Source organism: Phaethon aethereus, assembly GCF_964289735.1.
Source record: "Phaethon aethereus genome assembly, chromosome: 5".
Lineage (NCBI taxonomy): Eukaryota > Metazoa > Chordata > Aves > Phaethontiformes > Phaethontidae > Phaethon > Phaethon aethereus.
Window position 1 is genome coordinate 28,485,277 of NC_138579.1, and position 27,734 is coordinate 28,513,010.

The window sequence follows — 27,734 nt, forward strand, 5'->3', positions numbered from 1 at the left end:
ACTAAACATGTTTTTGACACACATTTCTTTCCAGCTTTTAACGGGCAATGAACACCTGTATCAAAGAGAATATTTCTCTATTATAGGTGCAGAGGTAAAACACTGTGCAAATATCCGGGAACAAACACAAAACTTGGGATTCAACCCAGACAATTTGCATTAGCTTTCAGCTGCTGGATATAACTATGATACACAGTGTGGATTTTTTTTCTTCCGAAAATAAAGCAAGAAGTTTATGTAAAACGAAGTAAGTATAAAATTATGCCTGCATTTCAATTGGTTTCCTAATATATAGATCAGATTTATCTTTCCCTTCTTCCATCACAGAAAATCTAGGAACTTTCTCTTCCATCTGTAATATACACCGAATACTGTATTCTCAGGAGTTTGACATTAAATGGAAAGTCAGCCATCTGTTTTTTCAGCTGGAAAGTTTATTTTCTGCTCCATTTTCCTGAAGGCAATTACTCCTCCCTTCAGTACCAACCTTTTGGGGACATGTATTAGTACTATTAATACTATATGAAGTGTCCATGGTCTATGCGGACACAATTTTACCTAGTTTACACTTTATTTATGAACCAATGATATGATCAATTTATAAAAGCACTCCCATTAATTTCCTTGAAACACTTGGAGAAAACCTCAGAGTATTTTTCATCCACTGGGTACACTGTACACACAGTCACTTTTCAATAATAAAAATACTCAGCTTCATTACTTTAGAAATTGTAGAATACAAACTGTCTCCGTTCTTTTATGTCTGCCCAAAGAACAATTAACAACAAATACAAGCATGCATTCACTTTCAATGATAAACCTAAAAACCTTTCATTGTGGGAATTTCTATAAACTTCATTCACTGGAGATATACCATCATCAGACAAAAAATCCATTATAACTACCAAAAGAATGGCTTTTTCAAGGAAAGTGCAGGTCTCTAGTTGAGGTGAATGTGTGACTATCTCTATACACGGGAAGGGGGTAGTATTGCTCTGAATGAGCTAAAACAATAAGTGGTATTTGAACTGCTGGTTGAAAGGTAGAGGCACTGGTAATCATTATTTCCCCTTGTTTGTTCAGGACCTTCCAACAAAACAAACAACCTTTTTGTGATTGGATTGACATGGTGTTAACAATGCATTTAATGCCCAAATCAGTATGAATACAGGTAAAGCTCCTGCTAATACCAGTACCAGGATGTTAAAGCCACCTATTTTCTAAGCAACTCTAAATAGCCACACACACACACAAAAAAAGTCCAACCTTCCCTCCTTTAGCAAATAAAGCTAACATTCACTAGGCCACGTCATATAGCAACTGTGGGTACTGTATGAGCCATACAGCCATCTGTTACACGCTTGCCTACTGTACCTGCAATCTTTTCTGCAATCTTAGCTTCTGTAGCTCTCTCTTGCAGTTCTAAGTCCAGTTTTATTGTCTTCAGCTCCTTGTCCTTTTCAGACAGCTTATCTTGAAGCTGAATTGAACAAATGGACAGTAAGATTCTTATCTGGCAGAAATGGTCAACCAGCTCTTTAATCCACAACAAAATCTTAAATAATAGTTTCTTACCTGCAAAATACCAACACTAAGTAATACAACAAAAGTTTAATTAATTTTATTTATTTATTTAAAGGGTGAATGTTAAAACCAACTTTTTTATCATCTGCCCTATCTTGCTCTGACAGACAAGCAGCAACGTGTGTACCATTATTTTTACTCAGTATTCTCTTCTTCAGATATCACCAGCTGTGATCCTCCTTGCTAAGGAAGTTCAGAGTTACATATTGGGATATAATGCAGGTGGTGTCTGCATGAATACCCTATTTCCTACCAAGAGTACTGACATCACAGCCTGAAGAGACTGTGGTGTAAAAGCATAATTTTTCATGTGCATCACCAGATGGAAAACTGGTATTCTTTCACATGTTGAGGCCTTTCTTTGAACTGGGAATTCACTAATTCTGTTCTTGGACAGATATCTGAGCTTGCTATTGAATATTTGTCCTGGTTTCAGCTGGAATAGAGTGAATGTTCTTCACAGAAGCTAGTGTGAGGCTAATGACACTTCATGGAAAGACTATAGATTTTTCTATTGTTTAGGCGCATGCAACCGCTAGAAGCAATGCAGCGTGCAGGTAGGATGGAACTTTCTTCCCCTCAACAACGAGAAGGTATCAGGGCACGTTCATTATCTGGACCACATGTATGGAAACATGATCTCCGGATTCTATTCATGAAATCCTGGCCTTGGTTTTGGTCCTCCTTGGTTTTCATCCATGGCATGAGAATCTCTGTCACTGACTAAAAAAGTCAAAGGGTAGAACGAAAGATTTTTTTAATTCCAGAGAAGCAGTTGTTAAACAGATACTAAGAATCCAAAATTACAAGTACACTATTGACCGGTGCACTAAAATAAGTAACAAAACTGAATGAGGAACAGCTTAAAATGTTATGTTTTGTAAGAAAACCATGAAAGAGCAAATACTGTGATCTGAATATCTCAATCATACCTTTTTATTTTTGGCCCTCAGAGTGTCCAATTCTTTTAAAAGGAATGCAGCTTCTGTTTTTCCACCTAAATCTGCAGCACCCTTCCATGAGGATATAAATTCAGGGAGCATCCTGTTAGGCTTTCTTTCTACAGTGCTGTGATTAGGAAGCAAAAAAAAAAAGAAAAGAAAAATAATGCAAAACCAGTTCCTCCTCCCCCACACCCCAAAACAAAATACACATAAATAAATTATCAAAACTTGTCAACCATTGCATATGTATTAAATAGCCAGGAAGAGGGGTGTAATTCTATCACTTCCTAAATCTGTAATTCTGAAAAAAAAATCTGTAAATCTGGAATAGCAAATAAATATACCACAGTATTAAGGCATAAAGCAGATGAATATTAATTTGCTATGAAGCCTATAAACAGAAAATGCTTAAGGGAAGCAAATACTAAAAACCCTGTGCTTAACACAGAGCAACAAAGGAATGAAACATTTGGGGATCAAATTGATGCTCATGTTAAAAGAAACCAAATTCTTTGGTAGTATGGACAATTCCATGTGAAGTGAAATGAGAATATCCAGAAGACAAGATCTAGGAGTTCATCTTGAAGAAATCTGTAAAATGATGGTGTTATTCTAAATATTATAACTGACATCAGGAATTCCATACTGTATACCACTCAGAGTTTTAAGATAACTTATTTAGCCATAGGCAGGGAAAAATAAGGCAAGATTCAATGGCTGCAAAAATTCTGTCTCAAATTAAGACTTTTACAAAACTCCTTGGCTACTCATTGATAGTCACAGATAACTCATATCTCACTTGTAAGATGGCAGCAAAATCAGTAGATGAATGGATTAGAAGGAGGATTAGTAAATATTTTTAACATTTGCTTCTATTAAGCGTTTTCTGTTTATATGCTCATAGCCAATGAGTCATAAGAAGTAGCCACAGAAAAACTATACCTTCTGAACTCCTATTTCTACACTATATATTAGTTTAATTATGTGTAATTCACATCCTCGAAAGAAAAGGAAAGCTATCTGTTGCTCCAAAGAGTCATTCTCTTTGGTAGACAGTTGTTTGTACTCAGCCACCCCTTTCTTCACCTGCTTCCATTGGATTTATTTTTTCTACGGTTCTTTAAGAAGGAAGTTAAGATCTGTACTCTGCTGGCAAAGTATGGTGCAACCTAAAGCACATCAGACATAGCAGAGAGATTCACATAAAAAAATACTTAGTGTATTACACTATAATGGAGTGGAAGAGTGCTTAAACTGCTTGTCTTCACTTTCAAGGTCCTTCAAAGCCTATTTCATCTTTTCTATGTCTAGCAAATTTCATTTAGTATTGTTCTGGACTGCAAGTGATAGATACCTCTGGATACTATTGCCCAGACATCACAAACCTCAATTTTTTTTGGTGCATTTTCCATGTTCAGGAGATGCTTCCCATGAACAAGTCTGAATATACCTCATCATAATCTTTCAATCCCTCAAATGTTTTTTTCCTGAGGTCTAAAAGAAATCTTGACAAGTCACATTGATGGTACACGAAGACCATTGCAAATCAACACTGACTTAACATTTCCTGGATCATTCTATAATAAGATATTTTCTCCTTTTATACTCTAATTGCAATCTATTTGGGGAAGGACACACGTTGTGCAGTTTATATACTATCTACCACAATAAGCTTTTGGCCTATAGCTTTAGGATCCTACATGCAATATATCTGCAGATGAGATGGGTCAACATGCTGACTGCTGTGGGAGGTTAATCTCAGTGATCAAGAGCAGCCTCTTTTGCCAGTGCAAGTGGCACTGGTGAACGGTAGAAGCAACAATCTTTGGCTGACTCCGCACTGGGCTGTACTTAAGCACTCAGGATTGTATTTGGCTTTTAGTGCAGGATGCATTGACCTAACAGCATATCTCAGGCCCTAATGCAGAAAAAGGCAACAAGACAGATGGAAAAGTACTACGAACTGGTTTTGGTCCAATGGGTCACCACTAGATCATACTAAAGATAACAAAACCATGTGTAGTTCTGCTAGACAGGTGAAGAATTAGAGTATATTTTTCAAAAGTCAGTCATAGGGCTTTGCAGCCTTGATCCCATTTTCAAAAGCAACTCTGTCACTCTCTGTTAAGACTTGGGCTTCAGAATGCCTAAGTCACTTAAAACTGGTAGCAGGTTTCCTAGTCAGCTGGGTATACTTTCATATATTATGTCACATATAGCATGTGTATGTTTCTTAAGACTGCAGTAGAGGGCCATAGCTCAGTATGAAAATTAATTACAATAAATGACCAAAATTAATGACAGAATAAAGCCTTCAGCATTTGTATCACACTTTTCAACCATATTTGAATTTCTCCAGATTCCTGTCACAGACTGTCTGCAATGCATTACAGCTCCTTATCTTCACTCTTCCAACTTCATCCATACTTCACCCTGTTTTATTCCTGCTTCTTACTCAGTTCCACACTGTTTCATTCCTGTTTCCTACTCACTTATCATACTTAGGGTACACTGTTCTTGTTTTGTAAAGTCACAGATACTACTAGACTTTTAGATCATCTTTTCTAATTCTGTTCAGTATGTATTTTTAAAATTGTCTTGAGAGATCACCATCATTGAAATACCCAGACTGTGTCATATAAGCCATTGCCACAATCATATTTTCTATGAGTGCTAGAGAATACAATGGCGAAATGCTGCATTCCAGAAGGAAAGAAGGGCAGATATGGTGAGTCTAAGCAAAAAGCTCACTTACTGATTCTCATTTGAGAAGTAAACTCTATCTTTATCCAAAAATCCGTATGTCTATTATCTATAATTTGAACCAACAAAAACTACATATAGGGATATTTGTTTTTTACCTTGATTCTTCAGGACTGGAATTACAATCATTTAGGGTTCCTCCTCTTTGACTGGTTCCTGGCAAATCTGAAAGTTGCAGGGCTTCAGCTTCTGCCTGGATGAAAAATTCTGGGGTTTTTTGAGAATTCTGATGAAACTGAAACTCAACACAAGTGTCATCTTTTTTCTGTCCCAGGATGTGTGTTTCTAATTGGAAACAGAAGCAAACACATTCTTTTCATTTGGAGAAAGAAGCACAAACTTGAGATGTCTCATTCAAAAATGGCTTGCTATAATCTTATTTGTAGCAGAAAGTACTCTAGCTTCAGGTTCACAGCTTCCCCACCCCACTAAGGAATGAAAGCTTTGTTACCTAGAGCATGGTATAAAGTTATGACTTATTTACTGGATTTTTCTCATGGAAACCTGAAAAATTCATTTGCATTTCCTGATCCCTCTTCCCCTTAAATGACTGTATAAAATAATGCTGACCCTACGAAATTATCTACCTATCTTTTGCAAAAATCAGCTCTACTCTAGTGAGACATGATGAATTTCTGCTGTAGACAGGGAGATTTGCAGGTTGTGAACTAGACTCTTAGTTACGTTGTTTCAAATCTTAGTTGTGTTGTTTCAAATCCATTTTGGCTACAAAAGGAGTATCAGCAAGCTGTAATTAGCAACAACAAATCTAAGGCCCTATTATTCGCTCCTGGAGAGTGTAAGGTACAGGCTTATACAACTAAAGAACTTGAAGAATGCAAAGCACAAATTGTGCGAAAGGGAAAAATTAGCTGATTAAAATGTAAAGTGTGATAGTTACTTCTCTTAAGCTTGGCTACTAGATATTTTTAGGACATGTTTCTGATATCAAGGTATTTAAATGAAAGAAACATCTATATACCATGAATGTTCTTTCACAAAGTAAGAACAAGCAAGTTTTAATCATAGAACTATATTAAAAAATGAGGAGGAAGAAGGCTTAAAAAGCTGCAAATGGAAGAAAGCGCGTGTATTCTTCATTCTTTCATTTAGATTAGTAGAGAACAAACACTGAAGCTTTTGCTCATTTAATAAAGTTAGCATTTCCAAACATTTTGGATAAATTATACAGTATACATGGATTCAACTTATTACTTCCTCCTCAAAAATAATAAGAAACTCTCTGTACAGTTGCAATCATCTACAAATAGCCCGAAAATACACCTCATCAGTATCGAGGTGCCATGCTCCATGTAAGACACAAAAGCACAGATTCTAAGTCAAACATACTGAAGACTGTCTCTGTTGCAATAGATTACTCTTTCCTCGAAGAAGGAAAGACACAGCCAACAGCATAGGAAACATCCCGAGGGCACAGAGAGATGACTTGTGGATTGGCTGGAGTCAGTTTAACAAGTTCCCCCACAAAGCTATGTGTTACTACCTTGAGGAAAAAGTTATTGTACCTGGTGCTCATCTGTATTCCCCTTACATAATTCAGCACAAATCCACTTGAATCCACTCTCACCATTCCTCTAAACTATAACCACTGATTTTTGTACTAGAGAAACAACATTCAACAGCGTATCAGAATCTTTGTTTCCGAGCAGTAATAAGTATGTGGAAACCATAACTTGACTAAACATTCGTTAACAAGTATAACCTAACACTACTTTCAGTACTGTCATGGAAATGTGTTCCTCAGATGACTTCACAGCTAATGCAGAAATTGAACACAGCCCCTGGGATTCTTAATGTATGCTGTTGTTCACTGGCTTGAAACCCTACAGGTTTTTGAGCAGAGATTTCCTTTTAAGTTCTGCTACATTTTAAAACTGGATTCAACCTCTTGCTTCTCCTTACACTAAGTAGCAAGGATCTCTAAAGAAACAGGTATTAAAAAATTCTCTACGCGACTCTACAAACCTGCCCCAACTTGGGAGTGACAACACGTAAGTGCAAAATTCAGAATCCTCTCCAGTCAGTACTATCTGAAAACTAACCTAGTCTGAATTTCAATACTTGCAAAGCTTTTTATAGAGGGGCATACACTTGGTTGAGATGTGTTTCCCATTTGATTTTATAATATAAAGAACTGCCTATCAAACATCATCCTGTCCACTTCTCCCATTTCAGATACAGTGATCTGTATATATATGGTTGCAAATTATGCTCTCACACACTGAAGGGGAAGTGCAACGCTTCACTTGCCGTAATAACTTTTCCTCCCCTTCTTCTCTAGGGCATCAACATTTCTATAAGCCTCAGGTGAAGTGTGTTGCATTCTGTGGAAGAATTCAAGCACAACATATCTTTTGCAATAACTAGCGACTGTACTGCCATGAACATTTGTTCCTTGTTTAGTATTACTGCACTCTCCACACTATATTAAAGTTGGAGAAGAAAAACCTTCTCACTCCAGAATGCTAAGAAGATTAGATGACATTATGTACCACAGTCACACTGGAATAAATCAAAAAAGGGATTATAACCCTTTAGCATAAGAGTAATCAACTGAATAAGTTGTTCTTCTTTTCACAGTTCCTATTTTTTGAATTTGCTGCTTTTAGTACCAGGACTTTAAAGAGTTCGCAGAGCTGCTGCAGTTGCTAGGGTCCACTGGAGATCATCTAGTCCAGCCCCCTGCTCAAGCAGTGTCATCTAGCACAGGTTGCCCAGGACTATGTCCAGAAGGCTTTTGAATAGCTCCAAAAGCAGACTCGACAACCTCTCTAGGCAGCCTATGCCACTGTTTGATCACCCTCAAGTAAAAAATTGTTTCCTTGTATTCAAATGGAATTTCCTGTGTTTTAATTTGTGCTCATTGACTCTTGTCCTCTCAGTGGGTACTACCGAAAAGAGTCTGGCTTCACCTTCCTAAATCCTTTCCATCAGGTATTATTTATATTGATAAGATCCACTCCCCTGAGCCTTTCCTTCTTGAGGCTCAGTCTCAGATCTCAGCCTCTCCTCATACATAAGATGCTCCAGTCTCTTTGTGGCTCTTTGCTGGACTTGCTCCAATAAGTCTGTCTCTTTCCTGTACTAGGGAGCTCAGAACTGGACTTGACACTCTAGGTGTGACCTCACCAGTGCTGAGCAAAAAGGCTGGATCACCTTCCCTGATCTGCTGGCAATGCTCTTCCTAATGCAGCTTAGGATGCTGTTGATCATCCTTGCCATGAGGGCACGTTGCTGGCTTATGCTCAACTTGCTTATGCTCAACTTGCTGTCCACCAGGATCCCGATCCCTTTCTGCAGAGCTGTTTTCCAGCCAGTTTGCGCCCAGCAGGTACAGCTACATAGGATTATTCCTGGCCAGATATAGGGCTTCACATCTTCCCTTGCTGAACTTCACAAGGTTCCTCTCTGCTCAATTCTCCAGCCTGTCAATGTCTCTCTGAATAGCAGCATAACCCTCTGGTGCACTCCTCACAGTTTTGTATCATCAGCAAACTTGCTGAGGGTATATTCTGCTCCATCATCCAGATCATTAATGAAGACATTGAACAGGACTGGATCAATTTTTTACTCTGTGAGTAGACCACTAGTGACTTGCCTCCTACTGGACTTTATGCAACCGATCATTGAATCATAATCTTTGGGTTGGAAGAGACCCTTTAAGGTCACCTAGTCCAACCCCCCTGCAACGAGCAGGGACATCTTCAACTAGATCAGGTAACTCAGAGCCTCATGCAACCAGACCTTGAATGTTTCCAGGGATGGGGCATCTACCACCTCTCTGGACAACATGTTCCACTGTCTCTGCACCCTCACTGTGAAAAATTTTTTCCTTGTATCTAGTCTCTATCTATCTTCTTTTAGTTTAAAAACATTGTCCCTTGTCCTATTGCTACAGGCTCCGCTAAAAAGTCTCTCCCCATCTTTCTTATAAGCCCCCTTTAAGTACTGGAAGGCTGCAATAAGGCCTCCCTGAAGCATTCTCTTCTCCAAGCTGAACAACCACAACTCTCTCAGCCTGTCCTCATAGGAGAAGTGTTCTATCCCTTTGGTCATTTTCATGGCCTCCTCTGGACCCTCTCCAGCAGGTCCATGTCTTTCCTGTGCTGAGGGCTCCAGAGCTGGATGCAGGACCCCAGGTGGTATCTCACCAGAGTGGAGTAGAGGGGCAGAATCACCTCCATTGACCTGCTGGCCATGCTTATTTTCATGCAGTCCAGGATACACTTGGTCTTCTGGGCTACGAGTGCACATTGCCGGCTCATGTCCACCTTTTCATCCACCAGTACCCCCAAGTCCTTCTGGGCAGGGCTGCTCTCAATCCCTTCATCCCCTAGTCTGTATTGATACCAGGGGTTGCCCTGACCCAGGTGCAGGACCCTGCACTTAACCTTGCTGAACCTCATAAGGGTCACATAGGCCCATGTCTAAAGCTTGTCCAGGTCCCTCTGGATGGCACCCCATCCCTCAGGCATGTCAACCACACCAGTCAGCTTGGTGTTGTCTGCAAACTTGCTGAGGGTGCACTCAATCCCACTGTCTATGTTATTGATGAAGATAAAGAGTACTGGTCCTAGTATAAACCCCTGAGGGACACCACTTGTCACCGATCTCCATCTGGACATTGAGCCGTGAACCATTACCCTCTGGGTGCGACCATCCCATCAATTCCTCATCCACCGAACAGTCCACCCATCAAGTCCATATCTCTCCAATTTAGAGAGAAGGATGTTGTGGGGGACTGTCAAAGGCCTTACAGAAGTCCAGACAGACGACTTTGGTAGCTCCTCCCTTGTCCACTGATGTGGTCACTCCATCATAGAAGGCCACTAGGTTAGTTAGGCAGGACTTGCCCTTAGTCAAGCTGTGCTGGCTGTCTCAAATCACCTCCCTGTCCTATGTGTGCCTTAGCATAACTTCTAGGAGGATCAGTTCCATGATTTTCCCAGGCACAGAGGTGAGGCTGAGAAGTCAGTAGCTCCCAAAGTCCTCCTTACTACCTTTTAAAAAATGGGTGCAATGTTACTCCTTTTCCGGTCTCCAGGGTCTTCACCTGACTGCCAGGATTTTTTAAGTATCAGGAGAGTGGCTTGGCAACTACATCAGCCAATTCCCTCAGGACTCTGGGATGCATCTCATCAGGTCCATAAACGTGTGCATGTTCAGGTCTCGAACCTGATCTTCTCTATATTATAGAGGGAGGGACTTTGCTCCTCCAGTCCCCGTCTTGCAAGCCAACCCCTCAAGAGATGTGGGAAGAGAAGTGAAGACTGCCAGTGAAGAGGGAGGCAAAGAAATCATTCAGTACCCCAGCCTTCTCCTCATCTGTTGTTACTAGCTTTCCAGTCTTGCTCATCAAGGGGGGTACGCTTTCTTTGGCCTTCTGATCGTAACCATCTGTGCGCAGACATTCAGCCAGTCAGTTGACCTCACCGTTTACTTATTTAACCCATACTTTGCTTCTCTATTAGGATGTTATGGGACACAAAGTCCAAAGCCTTAACAAAGTCAAGAAAAACAACATCTTCCTTGATCCATGCTTCATTTCCTGCTTGCCAGGATAGACCATTTTTCGGCTTGGATGAGTTGATCCTTGAATATCAACAAGGTCTCTTGGATCCCTCTTCTCTCCAGTACTGTATCCTGTTGGATTCTTCCAAGCCAATCTCTGAGGATGCTAAAGTCTATTCTCCTGAAGTCCACAGCTGAAGTCCTGCTTTTTGTCCTGTTCCCTCCTCTCAGGGTCCTGAACTCCACCACCTCATGGTAACTGCAGCCAAGGTTGCCCCCCAACTTCAACATCCACAACCAGTTCTTCCTTGTTTGTAAGTATGAGGTCCAGCAGAGCACCCTTCCTTGTTGGCACTCCAATGATTGGTGTCAGGAAATTGTCATCAGCCGACTCCAGAAATCTCCTCAGGTCACTTGTTCTCTGCTGTTGTCCTTCCAGCAGATTATCAGCATTGTTGTAGTCCTCTCTGAGGATGAGAACCTGTGAACATCAGGCTTCTTCCAGTTGTCTGAAGAAAATCTCATCTACTTCAGCCAACCTTCCTCCATGCCCTTCCCTCTTACTGGCAGGATCAAGAATAACACCACCTGGGTCCCCACACCCTTGACCATCACCCCCAGAGCCATACAGTCACACGTAATACTTCCCACATCACCCCAAAAGTATCTCTGGTGCCTGTGTGGAAGAGCAGCAGGGGGTAACAGTGTCAGATGAGCCTCAGCAGCCTCTCTATAACATCCTGCATATGAGCTCCCAACAAGCAGCAAAACTCTCTAGATTACAGGTCAAGTCAGCAGACAGATTTTTTTTTTTTTTTTTTTAAAAACCGAATGAAGTAAACATGTCTGCATGATGAGGTAAATATCTGCATTAGCAGCTGAACTTTAGGCTAAATCCTTAGGCCATGCCAGGATATGGATTCTTATGCCTTCAACTGTAAGTTACAGCAGCAGGAAAAAAGAGAATTTACAATGGGACTAGACCTGTGTTGGCATTTATTAATGCTAATGCTGCTTCTTTAAGCAACTTACAGTTGCAGCACACCTCTTCATCCAGATTCAATTCCCTCAAGCACAGGGGTAAGACTAAGCAGCATCACAGCAAGCCTGTAAGTAGCATTCCTGGAAGCATTACGCGAAACACAGAAGATCTGGGTTTTTTCCCCTAGTGGTTTTGTAAAAGGGAAGATGATGGCAGTCTCCTCCACTCAGAATTGGAAGCACTCTGCCCAAGGGCATTAAGGTTAGAGGTTTTTACTTGCTTAATAAAGCTGTAATGCAGTTTTTTGGTCAACATACTAAATCTGTCCGTAGAATGCTTTTGGGAAGACATTTTGAACACTGTTAGATCAATGGGCATAGTGATTTTTTAATTTTTAAACCCATTTTATTCTCTACATAGCCCGACCCCCACCCAAAGTAATTTAGGCCTTGGTATATGGTAGCCTGTCTTGCTGTTAAACTAAGCGGCAATATTAATCAATGCATTTCAGTGCTTTTCCTTATGCCTCCTGCAAATTGTATTGTGCACTAATTACCAATGCTGCAGAGACACACTGGGGAGTAAGTAGCATTTGCAATAATCAGGCTGCACAAGGAACATCAGAGAAAGGGTACAACAGCCTTGCAAGCTTTGGAAAAAATGCTGTAGTTTTCACTAAGTGGTATCACCACCACTGATTCTGGTTCTTGAGTATACTAAACAACTTATTTTCCATATAAAATAGAACAAGTTCAGTAGCCCAGATTAATATTTCACTACAGAGAGAAGCTGAACAGCCAATCTTCTGTATGTATTTATCTTGAATGAATAGCTTGTTCACATTGAGGGAAAGAAAAGCAAATGTTAGGAAGAAGGAATATAAAGACACTAGAATTAAAGCTGGGAATTGATTGTGAGGGACGTAAGGGGAAGATATCACTGTCATGGCTTGAAATAGTAAAGGCAGAACAGAATTCAATGGTGTTAAGCTGGGAGCAGTTAAAAAGTCAGGTAAAAAACATTGAACCTAACACATTTTGCAAGCAGCCTCTATTTCTCATAGCTTCTTAGAAGTGGGGGATTGGCACCAAGATCAGAAGCAGCACAGCATTAGAGACTCCTGTACTGACACTGGTAGTGTGGAAAGAAGTGTTGAAGATGTAAGTGCACAGAAGGTGCAGATTCACCTGGAAAGCTAAGGAGGCAGTAGCTTCCCTTGTTATACCACTTAGCATATTCAGCAGCCCATCATCCAGCAGAAGCTGGGTGAGCACCTCCTTTCCCCTGTTTGTAGTCTTTCAGCACCCCACTAGCCAAATTGCCTCTGATCAGCTCAGAGGTTTGCAGGGGATCTCTGTGGAATAACAATAAAACAAACAAAAACCAACAGAACATGCACACAGCACTGCAAAATACACAGTTGGCTACAGATCTGCCTGCAGACAAGTATGGGCATATTGATGCTTGGTGCTCCAAACCAGCTTCAAGTGTCATACTATTTACTGCTTGCTACCTACAGCTTCCTGCTATTTATTTTAAGCTGGTCTGTAGCACAGACAAAGCATGTTCTCCTCTGTCTGCAAAAGGCTGCACAAATGAACCCCTAGAGGGATGGCAGTAAGTGGCAGAATAGGAAAAGGAGAAAAAACAGAAGGAAGAGAACAAGCCATATGCACTCTGGGAGCATGAGCAAAGCTGACTGCAAACTCAGTAGCTTACTCATCCTACGTGACACTGGCAGATGAAAAACATTGGAAAAAAATGCAGAACAAAACACTGTGCTACATTTGATGAACTAACTGCAACCTCAGTTACTCTAAGCCCCCAAAATTCAGTGACTGACAAACTCTAATTTACTGTAAATAATGTATTTTTTTCTTCTTAGTCTAAACAACACAGCTTCAATTTCTATGGGTGGTTGGTTTTTTTTGGGTGTTTTGTACAATACCAAAAACTTTGAATTTCAAACACCAAGAGGCGTTGAATATTCACTATCCAACAAAACTATTTAAGCAAAGAGCCACCCCGCCCCTATACTAAATTGACCTATTACCACTGGAATAAAAGGACACGCTTACTACAGTTTAAAAATACTTGCTCTTGCCCCTAGCTGCAAACCAAACATCTACCTAAACTTGCTGCAATAACTGTGACGTCTAAGAGCATTACTTCAGAACTTCAGCTTTTTGTTTTCACTAGACTAATTGATATTCTTTACTATTGACTTCCAAATTATCTAGATTTTTTGTATGTTAACAATATTACAAATATTTCTGAATTGATAATTTCTGGGCAAGTGTGTATGACAATGCACGCACACCTGAAAGTATTCTTACAAGGTGTTAGGACAAGATAGTTGTTGTATTAATAAAAAGCAATTTTAATAGCTTCATATGAAAAATAAATTATGGAATTGTCTTAAGTTCATAACATCTAATGCTACTGCACTTGAATTCTGAGGTATAATAAATAAATAGAAATTAAAAATTTAAGTCTAATGAAAAACTTGAACGTGACAGCCACTATTCAAGCTATGCAAATGAAATTAGTACTATGGCCAAATATTCCTTCATGAGCTGAAAATGATGAGTCAGCCTTTCTGTCAAAGACAAACATTCATTCATCTGGCTGTATAACTACTGGAACTTCTACCAAACAGAATGACTGCAAAAGACTCAGATTGCTCAACAGTTCACCCCTTACTGAATGATTAAAAGGCATAAATCCTGAAAATGAGTAGGAAACCAAAATGAAAGGATTTTATAGGCATAAATATGCAGAGAAAGAAAACGAGGCTGGTGCAAGAAATCTGATCCTATTGCCTGGCATAAGTGGAAAGAAAAGAGTTGGTTTAGGTTTTACGCATTTTCAGAATGCCTGTTATTTCCTCTTTCATTGACACAGATGCAACATACGTATCTCAAAGGGTGTTAATTATTTTTACTTTTTCCTCACTATTTCATCTTCCCCACAATCTGCAAACAAGTTTTCAGAGTTAATCCCAAGAAAAAGACGCTGTACTTAATTTTCAAGAAGCAAGTAATTCCTGTTTCTGGAAAACAATTACAAAAGCTCAGTACAAAAAGTACAAGGTCAATATGCATTTTCTCCAAAACAAACAAACAAACAAGAAAAAGTGCAGCTTTACTCATCTTTGGACTTACTACAGGTTTACTTATGTTAACAATTATTTAGGCCCCTTCAGTGCAGTGTAGTATAGTGAGAACCACTAACCTGCAAATGTGTGTCCCTTCATGACACACTTCTTCTAATGTTTAAAGAAAACTGGGCAAACTTTAAGATGATTATTCAGTAGGATTCACTAAAGATCTCACTAAATCAGTCCTGTAGCATGGCAGAATGGCAGTCACAGGAACCTCATAACAAGTGAAGACTGAGCTCAGAGTAGTTTTGTAATACAAAGCTAATTCCTTTTATTTCTCAGTGCTCTGCCCAGCCAAAGTGCTGCATATAATCAGCCAAGCCCTTGGCAGTAATGAAGAGGAAATCACCACGCAGGTGCATTGTATGCTCAGTGTTCCAGCAATACATAACTGTGGGTCCTGCTGAGAGCACCATGGGTCAACTCTGAAGAATGAGGTCTATCAACTCACTTTTAAGTAACTCTTACTCAGAAAGGTCATGGATTTTACACTGAGATAGGATGCCTGCTCTTATTTTAAGACACAAATGACAGAGGTTCACTGAAATAAGCCTTGAAAACTATGTTTTCTGGAAACTCTCACAGATATTTTCTAAGGGATGCATAAGAACCGTGATAGTAATTTTAAAGCCATCAAGATTGAGGCACACAATACTGAAGTAACTGGATTGATGTCATTAAGCAAGTCATGACAGAAGTAAAACTGCAGAAGTCCAAGGCACTGTTTCCACGCTGTACTTCAGAGCCTACGTTAACTTACTGGTGGCCCTTCCTGCTCCTATTTCATCCCCAGAGACCTCAAATTCTTCTCTCTTTTGTCAGAGAGGCTTTAGCAACTCATTTCAATAGGACTTCAAGAAAAAAAAAAAAACATTTTTACTTATGAATGATACAGCAACACTTACACAGTCAAAAAATTAAAGAGAAATTTCAAATAACTAAATTGGCATCCTTCCACACTCTTTATGATGATAATTTTCATTCACATGACAGACTACAGTATTCCTGTATTAGAAGACAGACATGCAGTGTACTGTATATAAAAACTTCCTGTAATTTCAACAGTAGGCAGATGAATGAAATAACTATATTTTTTCACATTGACTATTGTTCTAATACAGAGAACTTCCAAACAATTAAAACTGTTTTAGAAGTCATTCAGGTTAACAGAACAATATAATTCAAATGCTTGGTCTCTGGAAACAGCTAAGCATTTAAGTTGTCCAAGATCATGATCAAAGAGAACAACGTATTCTTATTGGAACTTTATTGAGAAAGTTCTCTGCAATTGAACTCAGAATAACCTAAGTTATATTATGCATTAATGTCTTCATTTGCTCTATATCCCATGACACATACACACGCACACAAAAAAAAGAGGCTTGAACATATTTTGTCTACTTAAATACAGACAAAACTCAGAAGTTCAATGGTTCGTTTTTTTACTGCTTAAAGGAATCTAAAGAGAACAGTGAATTCATTCGGTGTTAGCAATTTAAGCAGGGGGACATCTGTGTTACTTTGAATGCTTCTTTCTTCACCTGTACTTGTGTGGAAACCTGGCAACACCCTTCATAAAGAAATAAATTGAGGAGGAGATTAAGAACAGTTGGAGTTATTCTGGCAAAGGCAATTTTTTATAATTCTCCAAGGATTCTGATTATTTTAGTAGTGAGACACAGGCGAGGGAAACATCACTAAGTCTTTTGCCCTCCTGTTTTCCATCTAAACAGCAATTGTGTACAAATTGGTGAATATTTAAAATAGAAAAAAGATTCTAAGTCTTTAAAATACACAAACAATCATTATTTTGTTATGCACTACAGTTAATCATGATGCATTTATTAATGTGTAAATATCAGACACTTCCTTTGGCATTCCACTCTCCCTTTACAATTCATTAACATATTGTTATTTTAAAATATTAGTTTCTGAGAAGACACCAGATTTTTGTTGGATTGGTCTCACACTTGAAAAAGCATTCTTATATTCCAAATGCATCAAAACAGCTGAATTTCTATGCAGACACTAAGTGGGATTCACTGAAACACAATGTTAGTTCTAATGGATGGATGATTGTGTTTGGTCTTTTGAAACTTTGAAGTATAGGTAAGTCTTGATCACACAAATTAATAAATCCTAAAGCTGGAGTTAACAATAACCATTACACCCAAATTCTGCAGCTTAGCCCAGCCAATTTTTCAAAAGGTCAGGTTGTGAACTGGAGAAGATCAGGGAGGTCCACCGCATAGCTTTGTTGCCAGGCATCTCTCGTCTGGATTGTTGCAGGCATTTATTAGTATTCGTCAGCAGACTCAACAAAGCAAACAAGAAATTCAAGCACGAATAATAAAATGAAATGCTGCTATATAACCCTTTGTCATTCAGCAAATATGGGACTTTTTAGCTACATTGTTCCTAAACCTGGGTTACTACTTTAATTTTTCTCCACAGTGCTGACTGAATGAGTATGCATGTGTGTTAAATGCAGAGCTCCCTTAACAACTGCAGGACTGCCATTTAATCTGTTGGTAGATGGACCATTTCCTGTGGGAACTCTAGCTATGATTTCCAGATCCACCAAATAAATCTCAGATTAAGATTCCAAATGAAACCTGCCTTTGGCAGATAAAAAATGTCAAGATGGATATAAACAGTAAAATTATAAATTATCTAGGTGTTGCACGATGACTTGATGTGCGTTTTTTGTTTACACTTTCCCTGATATCACAACTATACAAGGCATTCATCAAATGTCACACTTTCATAATATTGGAGGCATCATTAAAACTGTTTGGCTAAGGACCTTGAAGTGTTTAAGCAGTAGCTCAAAAGTATATTTGTGCAAAGTAGAAGAATAAATTTACATATCAGCAGCAGCTCATAAGGGATGGGTAAATATTCTGTTTATCTCTCATTGTAATTCAGGTTAGTTTAAATACAGGGTTTCAGGATATCATTACAGCCTATATGGAGTTATTACATAATTTCCAAACATAGTGTCTGCTAAAGTTTTACTAAGCATGCTGTGTTTATGTTTTCTAAACCAGCTAACTAACAAAGTAAACCCTCCCATCCCATTTTTCTTTTCCTATTGTCATACCAGACAATTGCTTTTCACATATAACCCCTTTCATTATCTAAATCTTAATGATCCAGAACTCCCTTTTATCTAGGCAGGGTCATGTTTCCTGATGCCCATTAATTATACTGAAAATTCTCTTATCCAAATGTACTCAACCTCCCCTACTGCAAACAAACAACTAAGGCTTTGTTAAATTAGAGTTCTAAACAAAATCCCAGAAAACTACAGCTTTAGAAGTGAAGAAATTTTAAGTGTCCGACATAAAAGAAAGGTTACTCTGCATAAAGGGCCAGTAAGACACCTTGCCCACACACCCTTTACTCTGAGTAAATGGTCTACTAAAGAAGCAGGTGAACTCTCAAACAAGAGTCTCCAATGCACTCCCTGGAGAACTTTTTTCAATAAATTTTTTTGTTATGTCTTTGCTCTGAACTTAAGCTTCATTCTAGTCGTTATTAAAACAGAAGCAATGAAAGTTTCTAAAGAAGAAAATAACCAAATTCCTCTAGCACTTGTGTTAGGTCTTCTAAAGCACTACATGAAAATTACTGTGGTAGTAAGTGCTGCTCTCCCTGCACCACAATTCAAGACATTCTGAAGTTAGCTGCACTCAGACTTTCAACACATCAGCAATTCAAAGCGCAATACTTCAAGGTGTGCATTCTCCTCATCTTTAGTGCTTGAAGTACTTAGTGCAGATAAGGCACTACACATTTCCAGCGTACTGTAAAGGGCCTAACAAAATCATATTCACAACACTCCAATGAGTCAGGCAGATACTGGATACTTAACTGTGCTTCCGATGAGGAGTCTTTCCGCATGCAGCCTGGCCAGAAATGCACTGCATTTAACCATTTGAAACATACAAGGAAAGAAATGGGATTGAAAAGGAGATACGAGAATTTAAACACATGAAAGGGTGACTATATTTACAGGAAAGACCAGACAGCATTTGGTGATTTTTCAGTTATCATTAGCTCCTTCTTATCTTTTAAGTCATGGCACACTATCTCTTCTTTTTCCATGCAAGACGCTTTCTTCATCTTCCATACTTAGTGTTGCTCAACAGTTACTAGTAATTCTTCCTATGTTTGACTCATGCAAGATCATCTTCTCAACCTCTCTTCCACCTCCTACACTGTGCAGAGAAACCTGCAACTACCCTTGCCACTTTGCAAGGGGATCTCTGACAGCTAGCACACAGCAAGTTCAATGCTGAAAGCACAGCGCGCGCGCATAGAAGACACTAATCAATTGAGCCACATGTGTGAGGAGGGCTCTGCCTCCCTGCATATCACGTAGATTCTTCTGCATACACACCCATACTATAGCCAAGTCTTCTTTCTTTCCCAGGTAAACAGCACTCCTTATTGCTAAAAGAGGGAAGGAGACGAAGAACAGGCTTACAGAATCTCCTGTTGAGGCATGTAAAAGAAACTGACTTCAATATGACAAGTATGGTTTATTCTGCCTCCAGTACAGCCTTGGAAGAAGGGCTTCAGATTTACTTTAGAGTGCTTACAGCTCTAATGGGTGTATTCTGGAGAAAGGGGAAGCAGCATCTTTACAATTAGCTGCTTTTTGACCCAACTACAGCATCAGATGAAAAATCTTTACAACATCGTATTACTCTCAAAGCTTTCTTTACCCCTTCATCTTTGTCTGTGTACATGTGTGTTAGTGTGTGTGAAAGTCACAAAACAGTAATTCCAGACAAAAAGTCCTTGTCATTACTATTACAAAATCAAACCCACAAAGAAGTACATTAAGATCATTACACAACCAGAAAAACTTACTACTTCTAATAAGATAGTCTACAAATACATGGTGAGAAACATGAGGTTCATTTCTATGAAGTTAGCAAAAAAAAATGATTCATTTTACTTAACTTAAGCACATGGCTGTACATTACCTCCGTTACCACTAATGCAAAAGGGAGGGCTGACAACTAATGCAACTTATAAATGGGAGTAAATAAATGCAAAAATACTACTAGAAAGGTTTTATTTCCTGAATATTATTCACTACACAGCAAAAGAACTAAAAAGATATTTTTGTAAGCAATACACTGGCATATACATGTCATGACCGTGACAATACTGTTAAGAATCTGGCCACAGCTTTCGTTGTAAGCACCATGCGTTCATGCAAGACCAATGCATACACAAACACACAGTGCAATTAAGACAATTGTCTACGCGTAAGCTTATCACATGCACATGTGTCTGAGCAGCTATATATACACATAACTTGTTCATTAGGTTTGCAGATCTATTTTCCTCTTCTATTTTTCCTGAAGGGAGCAAGACTGGAAAACAGCTCACCATCAGATAAAACACTTAAAATTTCCCTGCACAAGCTGATTCTTTAGTTCTGTTCCAATCTACATTATCACATCTCTTTAAAGCTAGAGTCTCCTCTGAACTACAGTTTCCAGACATGAAATTTTAAAGTATTTTCACAAGCCACACAAAACATTCTTTTGAAGGATTTGAGTCAGCAAAATTACAATTTTTTTGTCAAAACAGACCAATTACCAATCAGTACTTGATATTCTTCACCTACCTTCTACTCTGTCCTTCAAAATCATAGATACTCAGAAATATGACAAGCAAAAACATTACAATAATGAAAGACTATATAATACAGAACAAGTACAGCTGCACCCAAACACAGTACATGATATGAGTCAAATAAGACACAAATTTAACTCCACTATTTGCATGCTCACCACTTTCCTATCCTGCTAACTCTTCTGGAAGATTGATATATCAAGTCCTGAATGTATATGCAAGTACAAAAAGCATCCATTTTCAGGTTCCCTCTTGTGTTTTCACTGTATTAATGTTTGTGCAGTTTTTGTCAGGCATGTAAGCCCTGCTAAAAGTAACAACTGCACCCAGGTGCAATGTGCTTCCCCCTGCACCACCACTGCAATGCAAAGACATGCACATATTTGCCAATATAATTTTATTTTTATAACGGACTACCATCCTAGGATTTCTAGCTTGGATCCTGAACATTTTTCATTTGGAAATTACAGTCTTCACTGGCCTGCTGCCAATGCTCCTGATACCTTCTCTCAAGTATTCTTAGAGAGAAATGAAAAAAGTCACTATCCTCCTATTAAAAACTAGGTGCTGTGGAGACAAACAGTACATTTAAATTAGATACAAACCCAGAATAATAAGCCTTGCACATAGACTGTTCTTTAACTTTTCCTAATATACCAGAAGAGAGACAAAAGTCTTCAATCCACACAGGTATATTCTATGCCAAACAACACAGAAAGTTAAAAAGAAAACCTTCACTATCAAAAAATTCAGATATACTCTTCTTAAACACTACCTTTCAAGTATTTTATTTTACAACGTCTATTAACAAGTTACATATTATCCCACATAACTGCCATAAACCTACCACTTCTGTCTACCTAAAATGTTTGCAGTTTTTTTAAAAATTCTCATTGCTTGACTGAATTTTCATCTAGTCCGCTGAATTTAACCTAAGACATGCTTTACCATCCTTATTTTTTGACAAGTAATTTAACTTCCAACATTTCAGCATGTTTATTTAAAAAACTGAATAAATTATTATAGGGTTTTAAACTTCCAAGTTACAAGCAAGGAACAACTAGATGCAGTACAGTACCAGCTGCAAAAAGGAAAGATACCGCAGATGACAAAGCAAGCAGAACACAAAGTGGTATACACTTCAACATACACATTTAAACAGAAGATTAAAAGTTGCTTTGATTTAATATTTCAATGAGAAAATGCACCAGAATGTCTACCAAGGGTACATATTGAACATTATGTTGCTGTAATTTATCTATTATCTTTATGATAAGAAAATGTAATTTAATTGTTAATACCCAAATAAAATTGTAAGCAAAAAAAATTCCTCATCCAAACCAGTATGATGACATGAGATTTATCCATAATCCCTTTTTTAATTTCCCTAGGAGTACAAGCATAAAGAATTATGTGATTTACTAATGACTGATCTAAAGAAAGTGTATCAATTTTACTTTTTTTCTATCTAACAACTTCTATTGGATACACAAAGACATAAGTGTTACCTTGGAAGAAATAGCTTTCTAAACAGCACAAAATATTAACTTAATGCATCAGAAAAATCACACACATGAAAGTCAGTAACTACCCAGTTTTTAAAATATCTCTGAGCAGCAGCAGAATGCCATTTCTTGCAATTAGACAAAAAATATTCCATGGAGAATCAGCTTATGGTGTTCACTTGCCTACTTTGGAAAAGTTAACCTTTTGAACCATTGTTAGGGTATGCTGACCCCTAAAGGTCTAAAAATACTAAATCTGATTAAGCCATTACACATTTAAAGCATAAATTGTCAGAATATAATTCTCCACCAAGTTACTCTACCGTGACTATTTTTGTTTTCAGAGTATACGATTCAAAAACATTAACTTCACTCAGTAATAGCTCAAAATTCCATGAATTAAAAGGAGTCTACAAGTAGTTATTGTACACAATAATATAGATAGAAATTCCTTTACATATGTAAGAAACGCATCATCTCCAAGACAGATTATTTCTTCTTTCTTCTAAACAACAGATTCTTCACAAGAAACTTGACATTTATTAGCCTTTGAGAAAAAATACATAGTATAAAATTCAAAAAAGGAAATACACAAGATGCTATCAGGCTCCTATATAGGAGGCATCTTTAATGCTGACATACCTATTTATTTTTTAACCTACACATAGACCCTTACTAGAAAAAATCCATCCTTTTATGATGTACTGAAGGTCTCCTTCCTGTGCCTTTCCCTTTCTTCAATCTACACACTATTATCTAGTCACAAGCCACCTTCTGACAATTCTCTTCTGTAAAGTCAGACAGTCACATAATGTGCTCTCAAACTCAGTGCCCCCGCTCTCTTTTTTTTTTTAAAGTTTCTGCCATGAAACAGAAGAATGTATCCAAGGGCAAAATTTTGGTCATCCAAATACAAAAAGATCCTTCCATCCTGATGGAGATGAAAACTCCTTGAACCATGGAAGTTCCAAGCCAACCAAGGCCCCCTTTACCTCCAAACTCACCTTACTGTCTATATTCAGTTGAGGTAATAATAAGAAACTCATTATTAGTAGTAGATGGCTCTAGCCAGGCATGAATAGCCAATAAAGGTACTTTAAGACAGACTTCAGATTTGCTGTTAACCCATTAAGAAAAAAAGACTGGAAAGGAAAGTGCAATGCACAGACTATGAATTTAAATTAGACTACTCAAAGTTATACAAAAACATTTTCTATAACCCAGAAAATAAAAATGAAGCTGATGATTTACATTCCTTTAGCAGCTCTTCTGTTACCCCAAATACTTTTAAGAGGCAGTGTGTGGTTGTGGGGGTTTTTTTTCTATGCTGCCAAAGTCAGTGATATATCGGCAAGAACAAATACATTCCAGTCACTGCCTAGCACTGGTACACCACCTGAGGTTCCTTAATAATATCTTAAAAGTCCTTACCTTTTGACCAGTTCTTCATTTGTTCTTCTGAACTTGTTTGATCTGGCACTGAGTTCAGTTTTTGCTTGAAGATTTCAGAGCTGAAATAAAGCAAACTCTAGATAAATAAACTTGAAACAATATAACACACCTATGCCTTGCCTTCATTTGACAAAACAAAATTTACAAGACAAATGATGTAAAAATATTTCTAAGAGGACAATAAAATCCATGTACTTTAACAGTCAGTGCTATATTTCTCAGTAAAATATTTTTTTTCCACACATCTAATTTTTGTAATGGTTTGGTTCAGCTTTCTGTTCCATCTAATGCCTTTGTTGAAAAATTTATTAGTCTTCTTGTTCTAGAGTCTGGTCTTGGAAGTACACACTACTGAGCACAGCCCAGATCACACTGAGTGGTCCCACTGGAGGCAATGAGACTGCTCACTTTGGTAATTATTACAGATGGTGGTATGTGCTTCACTTTACAACATTCTTTCTCCTGCTTTAATTTCCTGGAGAAAATACAGGTAAAGTGTCCCATGACCATTCCAACTCTGAATTTGCAGGTTTTCCTAAACAACTAAACAATCAATCCTAGTATTTGCATACATATTGCTTCAGACTATACAGTTAATTACACAGTTGCAGTATGTTTTCCCTGATATATTTTTTTCTACATTTATTAAAAAGATACAACATATGCCTTGAAGAGGCAGTGGCTGGATCATGAAAATATCCAGAGAGTTGTCATTGTGCTGATAAATGTAAGAGTTAAAAAAAATAATTAAGTACATATTTTAAAATTCAAGCATATTATACCAAGACACATATTCTAATAAAGCATAAGTTCTTTTCCTATACGACACCAAAAAAGCAGATGTTTTCATTTTTATCTTTGAGATTATAAAGTAGTACAGTATTTGTGCAAACACTTAAGATTCAACACTAACACTTACATTAAGCATTCAAGAAATACTTATTTAGCTCATATTTGTTGCTAACTATAAATGTGCATGATCAAAAAAAAAAAGTATGATTTGACATGCTTAGGTCTTAACAAAAAATAACAACTTCACCTCATATCGCAGTTCCTTACAAGAATCCCTCAAATGAAGCTGTATGCTTCTTTTTCAATTCTGTGTAACTGTGTTGGTTTGGAGTTGGCAATCTTTTCCTAAGTTCCTCATTTACTTTTGGATTAGCTGAAAATATAGAAGGTTATTAATATCAAGAAATAGGTTTCTGTCAATGAAGCCATTTCCCTACATATTGCACAAAAAGGTTCATAATAATTGCAGTATTTTAATAAGATATTCATATAGCAAGACATGAAGAAAATACGGTATTTAATAACCTCTGGAGTATTTTAAAACATGTCTTAGGGCCTTAATGTGCCTAGTAATATACTATTTAAAACCATAATTTTATCCCTCCACAATATACAGTCATTCTTCCTCACCATTTACCCAGCTAATGAATGCCAGCAATTAGTAAAATGTAATCCCATTGCACAATCATTTTAATGCTTTTAGCACTCAGAAAAGTAAACACCAAATTAATACTGCTCAAGCCATATCAGATCCTAGTTGGAAGCAAGCAATTATAGTTCAGCTCCTCAGGTGTAATTAAATGATTGGAATGATTTAGTTCCATAAATGCAAGTTAATTCATAAGCAAGCAACAAATATACTGGGAGTAATTACAAGAAACATTGACAGTCTAAGCAGGGCATGTGCCTTCAGGTACCTGACATAGGAAAACGCTGCCCTCTCCTGGAAATAATAGACTATGGCACAGGACTAATTGGAGACAAACCAAGAGGCTCATTTTACAGACTTTGTCTTCATAGGTGAAACATATTCTGCAAATTAATAGGAATTTTCTGGTTTATGCATACAAAAAAAAAAAACATTGTTGATATCAGATTAAGGCAACCTATCGATTAAAGTCAAACAGAAAGATCTTTCGGGGCTCCCTAGGGTTTGCAGTATACTTTCCCTGTTATTAGAAATAAAAATGTTAATAAACAGAACAACAAAATATTCCATACGTTATCTGGAATATAGCCATATGTAAATCGGTTGTTCTGAACACAAACACTGCAATAGGTATCTAACTTACACACAACACATTACAATCATTCAAGATATACCTTTATAGTAGGTACTTCAAATATAAGGTATTTTTAGAACCAAAACTTGTGAAACCATCATTATTCAGACAGTGTTAAACTTTGCCACATCAACAACAATCAGAAGGTGGCCATGAAGGCTTTCCCAGGAGGAATCATCAGAAAAATTAAATACAACTATTTTAAAGCTTTTCTTTACTTTCATTTGAAGACAATCCTTTAATAATCAATCAAATACTCAAAAGAAATTCAAGCTGGAGATTAAAATGAAGTGTACTGGTATACAGAGACAAAACTGAAAATACAAAATGAAACTGTAACCCAAAATCTATACTTAATTTTAAATCTAGAGTTAATTTCTTTATTCACTACCTATTTATCAACCTGTGCTAGCATTAAGACTACTACTTGAATATCATGCAAAGAAAGCAAAAAATTTTTTTTCCTTATCTGTTGAATATGATATGCAATAATCACATAAAATTCACACTAGATAGTCAACTACAAAACCACCTACAAATATGATTATATACTAACCAGTATCTTCCTACTAAAGAAAGAAATCTCAGATCCACCTATTTTGCCCTCTACAGAAATAACAAATGTTTTCCAGTACTGCAGACAGCAGCATGGGAGAAAAATCATACGCTGTGGTCAGTACATGACCATCTTCCACACAGAGAAGCTGACTGTAAGCAAGCTTGATTCAAAAGCACCTGATCACTGTAAAAGGCTGAAATTGTTCTTTACCCATAGCACTTTGGCAACAAAACATTTCTTTGTTCCAGATCTTGGTGTATTTCAAAACAAACCCAAGCTGTACACAAATACCTTCACTGTTACTCTACCTACTGTGGAAGTGAAATAAATTATTTTAAGAAGTCATATTATTAAAAGTTTAAAATGTATAGCACATTTGCTTTGCCCTTTGATGTCACAGTCCTATTTTTCTATTCAAATCTTGTACACTGTAAGTTAATTGCTTTTGGAAACTACTTATTATTCATGTAAAAATTAATGTGCCAATGTGTTTAAATCCTTTTAAATGACCATTCATGCATCTTCCTTCTTTAAGTACCAATGAAATCTGTCAAAGATATCAATGCAAGATGGTCTTAGAGAAAGTTCTAATAAAGATTTTTTCTGCTAACATAAGATTTTCATTTTCGTCAACTTTACTTAAATTCCATTAATTTTTTAAGCTGCTTTTAATAAATTCACAAGTAAAAAATTTTAGGCTCCATAGTCTGTCATTTGTGTTCCAGCTGACTTTATGAATATTAATAACAGTGTTATCCTGATTAAATAGGCTTCATATAAAATCCCTGTGAATCCTATAGCTCAGACATCTCATTTTTCCAACTCTTTATGAATTTGGATTCAGACATTAAACTGGAAAAAACCTTAAAAAGCAGATTCAATAGTACATTCATGTACCCTTAAGCAAAAAATTACATGTTCTAATGATTCAAATAATTAAAATTGATACGACCACATATTGAGATTTCAGGCTTTCTGTAAACATGAAACATATTTTAACTCTAATGAAAACATCAACACTTCACAGAACAAAGGATTAAGAATCTATTATAAAATAATAATGTCTGTCCTTATCCTTACCTTAAACAACAGATGATATGATCTTAATGGTTCATATATGGAGTGCTGGTTTGCAGAAGTATTTCCCAAAAAGAAAAAAAATGAGTGGATGCTTAATTATATAAGCATACATATGAAATACCTGAACATCTTAGTCTAGCGTGGGTGCCCAGTGAAAAACAGCATTAACTTAACTGGCTTGTACTTCAGCAAAAACAACTTTTTTCTAAAGAATGTCAAACTGAAGCACAGAAGAAATTTTAACATTATTCTACAAGACTCATGAAGTCACAGTTTCAAACTGTCAACTTCATTCCATGCTTGTATGTTTGAATTATTTTCATCTATGGCAGACAGAAATGGAAAACTAAGCTCATTGCACTGCCTTCACTGTTTTTTTTTTTATATAGCACTAACTAAAATTACTACTTCCTCATTCATTCAGGGATATATTTTGC

General features: G+C 37.4%; 1 protein-coding gene across 1 annotated transcript in view; it reads right to left on the reverse strand.

Moving 5' to 3' along the window:
- Window positions 1-23,596, reverse strand: part of MIPOL1 (mirror-image polydactyly 1) — a gene marked incomplete at its 3' end in the record, with an annotated part of 160,553 nt that extends 136,957 nt beyond the window's left edge. Inside the window, exons 1-4 of the mRNA XM_081999991.1 lie at window positions 23,563-23,596; window positions 5,390-5,576; window positions 2,517-2,652; window positions 1,375-1,480 (exon numbers count right to left, since the gene is read on the reverse strand). Of these exons, the coding sequence (XP_081856117.1) occupies window positions 1,375-1,480; window positions 2,517-2,652; window positions 5,390-5,576; window positions 23,563-23,581 (448 nt within the window). The 5' untranslated portion in view covers window positions 23,582-23,596. The remainder of the gene's footprint in view (window positions 1-1,374; window positions 1,481-2,516; window positions 2,653-5,389; window positions 5,577-23,562) is intronic.
- Between the last annotated feature and the right edge of the window lie 4,138 nt (window positions 23,597-27,734).